Source organism: Mycetomoellerius zeteki, unplaced genomic scaffold, assembly GCF_001594055.1.
Source record: "Mycetomoellerius zeteki isolate Tzet28-1 unplaced genomic scaffold, Tzet1.0 scaffold257, whole genome shotgun sequence".
Classification (NCBI taxonomy): domain Eukaryota; kingdom Metazoa; phylum Arthropoda; class Insecta; order Hymenoptera; family Formicidae; genus Mycetomoellerius; species Mycetomoellerius zeteki.
Window position 1 is genome coordinate 36,597 of NW_017257235.1, and position 11,192 is coordinate 47,788.

The following is an 11,192-nucleotide window of genomic DNA, read 5'->3' on the forward strand; positions in this document are numbered from 1 at the left end:
GAAATGGAAAGAACAGAAAAAGAGCGAGATAGTGTTTCGAAAATAATGTATTTATAGCATCTGCTTTTTCATTTTCATCAAATGTGACTTTTAATATATATCTAAAAACTCAAGAAAACTGCAAATATTAGTATTATATAAAATTTTAATTTTTGCAACTGAACAGTTTAATTTTTGATTAAAATAATTTTTGAAAGAAAAAAGTATAAATGTATCGTTTATATTCATTATAAATGTCACGTGAAAATTTCACAATCATGTACTTTACCTGTATACATACTTACGAATCCTCGATTGTAATCTCAAGCAACTTTAAGAGAAATCTTAGCGCGCGGATATAAATCTAGTTAAACCTTGTATAAACCTTGTTGAACTGTTTAGTGACAGTGCATGTACTTTTACGCAGTAGACACGACAGTAGGCGCAAGTACATCGCATTTTTCCTTTCCTCCTCATCAATTGTTTTCATCATCTCTTCCATTGCCTCCCCTCCTTATAGGGAGGGCTACAAGTGAAACATTACCAAATTGCCAATTAGAACGATACATATATTCTCTTTAATTATAGTTTCATAGTATATTTTTACTTCTGTATTGAAACATTCCCGTAAAACATATTTCTTAAGAAAAAAAGAACGGCAAATATAAGTTTAGCATGATAATGAAAGCGCGATTAAAATAATACAATTATTGTTTGGAAGTAAAAATATAAATAGTTTAATAGAACGTTTCGACTTTTCTTAGAGTCATCCTTACAATCAACGCGAAGCACAGATATTCATTAATATCTGTGAAAAATCTTTGTTAGAGGAATGCTATCAGAAACATGGCTATAAGCCTGAAGTAAGTTAGTGAACATATATTCGGGTCAACATTTAGAAGTGGAATATATTTAGTAATAATACTCCAGGCCTTGTAGCCATGTTTCTGAAGGCATCCCTTCAACAAGGATTTTTCGCTTCTGAGTCCACATCGATGTTAATGAATATCTGGATGTACATTGTCAATTGTAAATTGAAGATGACTAAAAAAAAATCGAAACTTTCTATTAAACTATTTTTACTCCTAAAAATAATCGTATTATTTTAATCACGCTTCAATTATAGCGCGAAATTCATATTTGCCGATTTTTTCCTTCATGTTTAATATTGTAATATAATTTATTGAACATATATCTTTTCCTGTTTTCATTGTTTGATTTTATCGATATCTTATTACACTGTCTTTTCTTGGAACAAAAATACTAAAATACATGTACATATCGCGTATTGACTATCTATTTGTCATGTTTTACTTTTCAAGTTTCCTTTAAAAAAAAATTTTGCAAATATTTAAACTTATTGCAATTATTGCAATTATATATGAGATTTAGGAAACTTGATTGAAATTCTATTATACTTCGCCTCGAAATGCCTAATGCCTATATTGTCATGAAAAGTTCATTAGACATTTTCAAAACTCAAATTATTTTCGTAGGGCTTATGACTTCATTATTAAACAGTACTGAACATATATTGAAAAGTAGTTGTGCTAAATATCCCAGGCAATCCCCCATGAATACCTTGTAACGGGATCGGCGCTAAAGGCCCTTGAAAGGTCCGGCCGCACTTAACGATGTTTGAATCGAAGACACATCTGAAACATAAGCAGTCTCGTATAATCTTGTCACGTTCAAGATCACACCGTGAACCATTCACAACAGCATCGATATTCAGTTCTAATTTCAAATAACCAAATTTTCGAGTTTAGAATTAGATATTTTAAGAGATTGTAAGAAGTATAAAAAAATCAGAAATCGAAGTGCTGCACTTGCAGCAATAAGACTTATTTAACACAGATTGCAACAAATAACGTTTTAATAATTATTATTTTGCATATAACACCTTGATGACCGCTTTTATCTTAAAATTTTGCATCGTGATGCAGCAAATATATACATTTTTATCTCTAGCATTAATATAAATATGATTGATTATATATGTCATATTGTAGAAACATAAGATTCATTCATAGTATTCTTTTCATCGTTGTATATATGACTATGCATTTGCATTTACTATTAAACACATATGTCGGCCGATGTACAAAACATATATACACACATGATGTGTCGTGTGTGTGTGTGTGTGTGTGTGTGTGTGTGTGTGTGTGTGTGTGTGTGCGTGCGCGCGTGCGTATATGTGATATACATACATACATATGTATGTATATATGTATGTGTGTGCATGTATACGTGTATAGCTTTATTATATTTTATTATTGTTACATAAAGCGGGAATCATTAAATATCTAATCTGGAACGCTCTTTAAATTTCAAAGATAAAAATGAAGAAAAAAATAGAGGCAGAGAGAATTAGAAAAAGAGAGAAAAATATTATAATACTTGGAATATTATAATACTGAACATATTCACTTACATGATTTAAGATTGAAAAGACAAAATGCAGGTCATTCTTCTCATTGTATTAAGCATGTGTTGTTTTATTTCAATATAACTGACCTATTCACTATACAATTTATCTTTCAATTAAAACAGATTTCTTTGCCACTAAGGCTTCTATGCTTTATATGCATGATGCTCGCTGATGGGATACTCTAAAATGGATCGAACAATATGTGATCCATCAAGGGACTTACAGTTCTTTATATATACGAACCTTTCTCTCGCTTTGTGAGAATACGTAACGTACAATTTCACAAGGACGCATGATCTATAGTCATTTTACGAAAGATGCTATTCGTAAGGACATCTTGCTCTCCAGATTAGGAGAATTGGAAAAAGGAAACTGGTACCAGTTTATGCTGAAAGAGGCGGTCGTCGTTTTTTAATTCCATTTTTCTTTCTAAATAATGTAACTATGGAAATCGACAAGTTCTATTTTAAACAGGAAAATTGGTATCTATAACTCGAATTATTTCCAGATACGTGTTACAACACAGACTAATCTATATTAGAGATACTATCTATATATAATGGTGAAATTTATTCACATTATTGTATTCACAATTATTATATCGAGTATAAAAATATTATACTCTATCCATCTGACAAGAATTACACGCAATTAAATAATACCTTCAGATTCATACAGTATTGCTCATGGCGTACGGTTTTGTGCAACATTACAACTATATTTTCCTTCTGTTGCAAAACGCTCACATTTTTTTGCACCGCCTCTTCCTGCTAAACAAAAAAGAAAAAAAAAGAAAAAATACGGATATATGCAAAAACAAGAGTATTTGGGAAGGGAGGAACAAGAATGAAAGATAGAGAAATAGAGAGAGAGACGTATCGCGCTTCTATCAAATGACGTTTAACATTAAATTAGAAAGGATTGTTAACGGCATAATTTTACAAAGTTACGTCAGTGAATTTTTCGAAGCTAAAGGACCCCAGACAGGGTTACCTATATCTTTTCTTGTATAAAGGGATGCGCCAGAGCGTGATTCACAGTGATTCTCTTCCCTGCATCCAACATCAATGTTCGTTCCAACAAATCCTTCAGTTGTCCGACTTTGCGATTTTGTTCCGGTGGTAAAGAATTTCCACCCAGTTCTGCGCTGAGATCTCGAGTGGCTGGTAACGTTGACATTACAACGACTTTTTCCTGGAAAACATACTAATCAGCAAATATTGCACGTACGGCAAATATTTATTTCCATAAATAAATATAAAGAACATTACGGTACAGCGTTGTCAACTGATACGTTGTATTTCTTCCGTTTCCACATTCCGCGCATAAAGTATCATTATTTACAGTGCTGCGTTGCGCGACTTAAGATTTAAGATTTGATCATAGCGACTTAAAATTTTATCATGGAAAATAATAAAATAGACTCACCCGTTCAGTAACTTTATCAACTTCGTGATATAGAAAATTGCAGTTGCTGTCAAAATGCTGATCCTTGAATGATCCTTTTCTAATTAGCTTGTTTGGCATTTTGCCCTTTAGATCCATGAAGTACTTTAACATTTGATTATTCGTTTTCCCCGAAAACATTATTTTTCCCGTGTATAATTCATATATGGTACATCCCACAGACCACATGTCAATACCAAAATCATATGGTATACCAAGAACTAGAAAATAACGATATTACTTTCGATTCTAGACATTCGATTCCAGATACAATTTCATTTTTCAATATCGAAAATTCAGCCCAAACTAATTTATAATACATATATAATATGTATATCATAAGTTTTTTTTCGGTTTTCAGTGAAATAATATATGTTATAATAGCATTCAATTAGCCAAGTTTTTTATTGCAAAATATTTATAGCTATACATATGCGTACATAGATGAGAACGCGCATATACGCATCTTATGCGATCCTCATTAAACTACCTATTTCAGTTCAAATTTAGCAAAATGAAGTCGAAACTAATACTCGTGAAGTCATTGTACGTAATTTACTAAGACTGCCAAGCATTGCGAGAGAGAGAGAGAGATATATAATAAATAATTAATAGAATGTAACACAGTCGCAGATTAACAATGCTAATGTATATATGTTAATTAAAAAAATATTACATGTTTGACATCTACATATATTGGGAACAATCATGATATTGGAAACAATATATGACATTACTTTTGCATGAACATGGAACAAAATTATGTTTATAAACAATATTAATATTAATCGAAAAGTCCTCTACCATTTTGCAATTTTCGCAATAGTTATCGAGATATTAATTAGTAAAGATCGCTAAATAACACGACCTACCGCCAAATATAGGCGCGCGACGAGATAGGACCATGGTGGAACAAACCATGGTTCTATCTCATTTCTTCCACCAAGGCCTGAACTGTCCACCGTCGTAGGTTGCTAGACTAGACAGGGAAGTTGTTTACTACAAGAAACTTCTACCATGTTTTTACTACCACAACGGAATCAGACAAGATTAATTCTACCATGATTTACTACAAGCGACCTTGGTAATGCATGAGTGGCGAAAGAAAACATCTCCCTGCACTAGATGGTTGCATAGTGGGCGCCCATGATCACCAAGGGCGGTTGTATGGTCGTATCACGCCCCATGTTTGCATCTGGCGATAGGCCGGGTGAGGATACGCACTTATTCAGTGATCTTTAAAAATTGATATCTCGGTAACTAACTACGTTTACACGGCTCGATTTACGCCGAAGCTAATAATATCGATGTTATGAAACTGGCTAATCATAGCTGTTCTTCTAAAGAATAGAATGAATGTGATATATATATATTGGCCAATTTTATAAAATCGATGTTATAACGTTGGCATGAATTGAGCCGTATGTAACATAGTATGAAAATTGCATAATGTGAAAATTGCAAAATAGTAGAGGACCTTTCGATTCAATTTAGTCCGCTTTATCTACCCATGAACGATTGTTACATTTAATATCAAATGCTCTGTATACATACATACATATTTTTGGTAATACATGTATATATATATGAAAGATCGAATAGCAATAACTAGATTTTGTAACAAAGTAAAATACTTACTAATTTCGGGTGCACGATAAAACCTCGAAACTAAATATGGTGTTATTTCATTTTCGTGAGCGTGGGATGCAGAGCCAAAATCACAGAGTTTCAGCACTAGTTTACTTTCACTGACTAGAATATTATCCGGTTTGATGTCAGCATGCAGAATATTCGCACGTTTTAATAACTTTAGTGCTAGAAAAAGTTGCTGCGTATACGATCTTACCGCTTTAACGTGTAAGCCAACGTCTTTGCCATATTTCTTTAAAACCTGTCCAACAAACATGATTATCGCAATTTAATCGTTCTAGATATTGTAGATTTTATACGAATAAAAACATGTACATACCTCTCTTAAATTCATAGCTAAAGGTTCAAAAACCATACACAAATGATTTTTGTGAAAGAAATGCCTAAATAGACGCAAGCAATGAAATCTATCTTCCGGATCGGCGTCATTTAGCTTTCTAAGAATTTCTAGCTCCTTTAAACCAGTTCTGTGCCTGTATGAGTGAAAACAATATTATATACTACAATCGACTCCAAATCGTAAATATTATGCTTACATTATTTCATTATTCCTTATAATCTTCACAGCTACGTCCAAATTTCCTCTAGCGCTGTCTCTTGCTCTTACTACGTTACTAAATACTCCTTGACCTGTATATCCATAGACTACGTATCGTGAATCTAGTGTTTCTCCAACACGCACTCTGAAAAACAAATTATATCGTTATTATCAGTTTTCAAGCTGATCGAATCATTAGCTTTTAAATTAAAACAATGACGTAGGACAAAGAGTATGTAACTAACCGATAATATCCTTCGGCATCGTCCCAATTATCTGTCAAACTAGGATTATCTGGTCCTCCTTGACGTTTTCCTTCAAGCGTAGGACTCTGGATAATAAGAAATTAGGTAAAAGATAATAAGATCTAGAGATCAAAAAATAAACATACTAGTAAAGAGAAAAGTCAAATAAAACATACATTAAAATCACCAATATTATCTGCTTCTGCGAACATGTCCCATTCGTTCGATTTTTTTGAAGTTTGCTTTTCTTCTTGTTTAAATCTTTCAGACATTTTAATATTCCCAGTTTTGTCAGGCTCGTTAAGTGGCGTATCCTCAAACCTGGACTTTCTTTTTTTGGCTGGAGGCGGGGACTCTAGTTTTTCTGTGGGCAGTGGTGGAGTATGGCTCTCCAAAATGGATTCATTATTATTGGATGGTATATCTACAGATTTTTGCGATATATTAGATTGGCTTTCTGGAGAACCAACGACATTAATGTCGGCAGACATATTTGAATCTTCATTTGGTCCACTTAATCTCTGTAAAGAGAAAAAGATGCGCATTATAGTGGTACGGATTAATAATCAACAAGTAACATGTATTTAACGGATATATGTATGATACTAACAAGAATATGTATTACTTACTTTGAGCAATTCTTCTCTTTGTTTTCGTCGACGTTCTATAATAGCTTCTTCATCCTCTTCTTCCTCGATATCGATATCTTTGATATCCTCTTCGCTCGAACTATCTGAATGTTCTACTTTGAGACCTTCCGATAGAGAATCCTTATACTTATCGTTGCGTTCTCGCTTGCTATTTCTGTCTCTATCCTTCTCACGATCTCTAACATGATCCCTGACTTGTTTTTCTCGATCTCTATGACTTCGAGAAGGAGATCTGGATCTTTTATACCGATCGTTTCGTTCTCTTTCCGATCTGTTTCGAGTAGGACTACGTGATCTTCTTGCAGTACTGCGAGATCGATCTTCGATTCGATGATCGTGATACCGGATGTCTCGTCGATCACGACTACCATCATGTCGATCTCTATTTCCATACCGATCTTTGCTTTTGCTATCCCTTTTGTCGCGACTAACATGACGACGAGGCTCTCTGCTAGATAATCTATCACGACTGCGTCGATCGTGACTAATGTGACGATCTCGGCTGTTTTGACGTTCGCGACTTGCCAATCTGTCGCGACTTTTGCTATCTGAACTTTTTGTCTCGTTATTAGTTTTTGAACTATGACGGGAAGATTGCTCTCGTTTTCGGTTTTCTTCTCTGTATACATCAATTGTTAATATAATACTATATATTAATATATTTTTAAAAATAAATTACATTAAATAACGAACAAGACGAATATTAGTAGTAATAGTAGTAGTAGTGATGGTAGTAGTAGTAGTAGTAGTAGTAGTAATACTAATAGTAATAATAATAATAATTTTCACTACTTACCGTCTGTCTGATTCTTTTTTCCGTGTCTCATCCCTTCTCGATAGATCTTTACGTCTCTGTTGATCATCGTCAATTTTTCTGTTGGATTCGTCTTTTCTTGTTTCTTCTTTCTGCCTTTCGTTAGTTTTTCGCGAAGATCTGTCATCTCTTCGAATTTCTTCTCTTTTTCCTTCTTCTTTGGGGCGGATTTTCTCATCTCTTTTCCTGTCAAAATCTCTTTTCTTATCTTTGTGCTGTTCACGAATTTTTCTGTCTCTAGTCATATCAACTACAACACGTCTTTCAGTTTTTATCACTTTCTTACATTCTCTACTGCCTGATTTACTTCTACCTCGTTTCTTCGGTAGTATATCATTAGTATCACTATCATCTTCCACAAGTATTACATCGGGTGTTTCCGTCGTTTTTGTTTCTTCTTCTTCCTCTTCTTGTAACTCTTTATCTTCACCCTTTTCAGATTCATCCGAGAGATATTGTACTAAACATGCTTGCAATCGTTCCTACACATTATACAACGTAATTACAGTAAATACAAATACTCATGGAAGATATTTCATTATTATTGAATTATGCATTAAATGTATATGTTATGTGTTGTATTTTAAAATTATACACATATATATTCATAAATATCTGGTCACATATATTACAATATGATATAACATATTTTATAGCGAAAAAGGAAAAGTATTTTTTTTTAATTTATACACTATAACATAAAAAGTAAGATCTAAATGATATATGTCTATATTCATATTTTCTCATGTTTTGAATTAAGATTCTGCATAATATTTTTATATAATTAAAAACTACTCCATATTGTACTATAAATGTGTGTAATAATATCTATATACATATATATGTTTATATATATACACATATAATCTAGAATTATTCTAATTAATCATAAAAATGTTTATGTACCTTTTGTTTCATTAATTCTTCAAGATCAATATCATCTTCTATGATTGTACAATCCACTTCATCAGAATCAAGATCGATCAATTTTTCATCTTCACTTTCTTCTGTAGAGACAACTTCTAATATGGAAGTTTTTGTTTTTCCATTCATACCAATTTCTTTATGCACTACATTGGAGTTTATTTTCTCCTCCATAGTACCATTTTCCATATTTCTATCTCTTTTCTGTCTTTTATGTTTTTTATGTTTTCGTCTACAAAAAGGTATAATTATAATTATAATTTTAATTTTAATCAATGTATCGCTTAGTTATATTAGACATTTTCCAAAAAGAACACAGTGTAACATAGTGAATTATATCCTTGTTATTTGCCAACATTAAACAAAGATGAAATAATTCACTTGGTATTACACTGTCCTACTAAAAAAATGCCCATTACCTTTCTTGCTTATCCAATCGTTCATCATCTCTTTCAATTACTTTTTCCTTCTTATGCTTATGATGCTTATGTTTTCTTTTTTTTTTCTTTCTCTGATCAATTACTCCATCTGCATCAGAATCTAATCCTAAAGATTCTCGTTTACACTCAGGACCTTCTAAATCTGATGTGCTGCAATTATATGTCGAAATAAATATCTTAGTAAAACAATTTTTCGTGATAGAAAGAGAATATAATCATTCTTCTCCATTTTTTCATCAAATCGAGAACAAATCTCTCTCTCTCTCTGTTGCTAATGCAATATTAAATTAAGTTTTTGTACACTATACTTACCCCATAATGAAATTTAGCGAATAATTTATGGATGAAACATAAAATCACTACACACAGCAATTCCAATAATCCAAATAATTACAATGATCGCAATCAATAATGATCCGCAACAAACGCACAAATACAGGAATTTCTCAGTGAGGCGCCATTTTGCAGGCTTGGGCTTTATCCATGGTGGAAGAAGCCAAGGTGTGCTATTGCGCATACATAGAGTCCCTAGAAGTAAAGAGTCTGGAAATTCGGGATTCCGCGTGATTGGTGCACGTTACTTGGTACTCTCGCAATGGCAGCACCAATGCGGAACCTTACTCACTCAAGAGTGAGTTCCAAAATCAACCTTGGTCAACCTCGTTGGTTGGAGGTTTGGAGGGGGATATAGTTAACTAAGGTAGCAGTTATTTTGGAACGGTCTTGGATAGTGTGGGATGGTAGAGAGGGATTCCGTTCGTAAGTGACCGATTCAAGTGGAGAGCTCAATTCTTCAGCTTTTCACGTGGGAAGCTAGCGATCGGTTTGTGGTGAGTCCCTTCTAAGAGACGATGTTTTTTAACTTTTTAATTTTAAGGTCAGGAAATATGTCACATCGACTTAATGTAGTACACGTATTTTAGTCGGTATTTATTGAGAATCGTTATCTTACCTCTGATTTTAATGAAATTAATTGAAATCGTTCACAGAAGTTTACAACTTTCTACGCGAAACGCGGGGTCGGAGGAGGAGAGAAGGCGGAAACCTTCGCAATCGCTATAAGTACATATACATGCGAAAGATTCCTGCTCCCCTCCCCACCTCGTAAATCGAAAGTTGTAACAGATTTAACGCTTAATATCTCGATTCGTAGGACAGCACTTTTCTGCTAGATTCTTTCATTTTGTGCAAAAATGCGTCGAATGAGCCTAATTTCATCGAAATTGGAGGAGAGGAAGTTCTTCTGAATAATCATCGATACATTGCTGTCGTCAATTTTCCCGCGCCTTTTACTTTGGTAACCCTTACAACTTCTCTAATTTTCGATGTCATAAAAGTTACCTCTAAAGTCGACCAAGTAAGTGTTTTGGAACGGTGCTACCAAGAAGACTAGAACCAGGAGAGTCAACTCGCGTGGTGGGTGGGGGTGAGTCAAAAAGCGTCACCCGCTGCTTACCCCCAACCCCTGTTGAGGACGATGCTCAGTAGCTCACTGCGCATCGTCCCCACCCTTTTGGGGACGATGCTCAGTAGTTCACTGAGCATCGTCCCAAAGTTTGCGCATGCGCGCATCGGTTGTGAGCTATAACCAAGAAGTTCTAGTCTTCTTGGTGGCTATAATCTTAACGTAACATTGTCACTTGCAAATAAAACAGAATTCGGAAATCCAATCAAGGAGAAAACAGCAGAAGAAGAAAAAACAGAATGTAAGTTGTAAAAAGAAATTATACTGCACATGATGGTCATTAAATGAACGCTATAACTTGTTTATAGGCAAATCCTGTATTGTATACAACTTTTGGAACATGATTACAGTAATTTTTTTTTATTTACAGAATATTATTAACGTTTGAGGGAGTTTTAAAGGCATTTGACAGACGTTGGCAGACATTGTACTTTTAAATTCTCTAATTCTACTTTGTATCTCTTCATCTGTAACATATGTCAACTCACATAAGTATGTAATTCAAAAACTGAAATTTAGCTTGTAGGCATTAATAAACGTTTACAAACCTGGTTGTATATCCGTTTGTACTTTTGTTTTACATTTTTCTTGCAAATTTTCTCCTTCG

At 33.7% G+C, this 11,192-nt stretch overlaps 1 protein-coding gene across 3 annotated transcripts; it reads right to left on the minus strand.

Annotated features, from left to right (window-relative positions):
• Nucleotides 1–221: 221 nt before the first annotated feature.
• Prp4k (Pre-mRNA processing factor 4 kinase) lies at nucleotides 222–9,606 on the minus strand. 3 transcript variants are annotated; one of them, XM_018450038.1, is made up of 15 exons: nucleotides 9,433–9,606; nucleotides 9,100–9,270; nucleotides 8,663–8,912; nucleotides 7,739–8,238; nucleotides 6,922–7,561; nucleotides 6,469–6,813; nucleotides 6,293–6,378; nucleotides 6,046–6,192; nucleotides 5,829–5,982; nucleotides 5,498–5,750; nucleotides 3,842–4,080; nucleotides 3,407–3,607; nucleotides 3,076–3,183; nucleotides 1,561–1,634; nucleotides 222–505 (listed from the first exon to the last, which is right to left on the minus strand). In XM_018450038.1, the coding sequence occupies exons 1-12, from the start codon at nucleotides 9,435–9,437 to the stop codon at nucleotides 3,407–3,409; spliced, it is 2,991 nt and encodes a 996-aa protein (XP_018305540.1). In that variant the 5' UTR covers nucleotides 9,438–9,606; the 3' UTR covers nucleotides 222–505; nucleotides 1,561–1,634; nucleotides 3,076–3,183. The 3 variants fall into 3 exon arrangements, with proteins under 3 accessions (XP_018305540.1, XP_018305539.1, XP_018305541.1); XM_018450037.1 differs by lacking the exon at nucleotides 3,076–3,183 and having other exon boundaries at nucleotides 223–505; XM_018450039.1 differs by lacking the exons at nucleotides 222–505; nucleotides 1,561–1,634 and having other exon boundaries at nucleotides 3,076–3,180.
• Nucleotides 9,607–11,192: the final 1,586 nt, after the last annotated feature.

Coding starts and splice junctions, on each gene's coding strand:
- Prp4k (XM_018450038.1), bottom strand. Junction 8,913..9,099: donor CGATTGGATAAGCAAGAAAG/GTAATGGGCATT, acceptor ACCTTTTTGTAG/ACGAAAACATAAAAAACATA. Junction 3,608..3,841: donor TTGATAAAGTTACTGAACGG/GTGAGTCTATTT, acceptor TATGTTTTCCAG/GAAAAAGTCGTTGTAATGTC.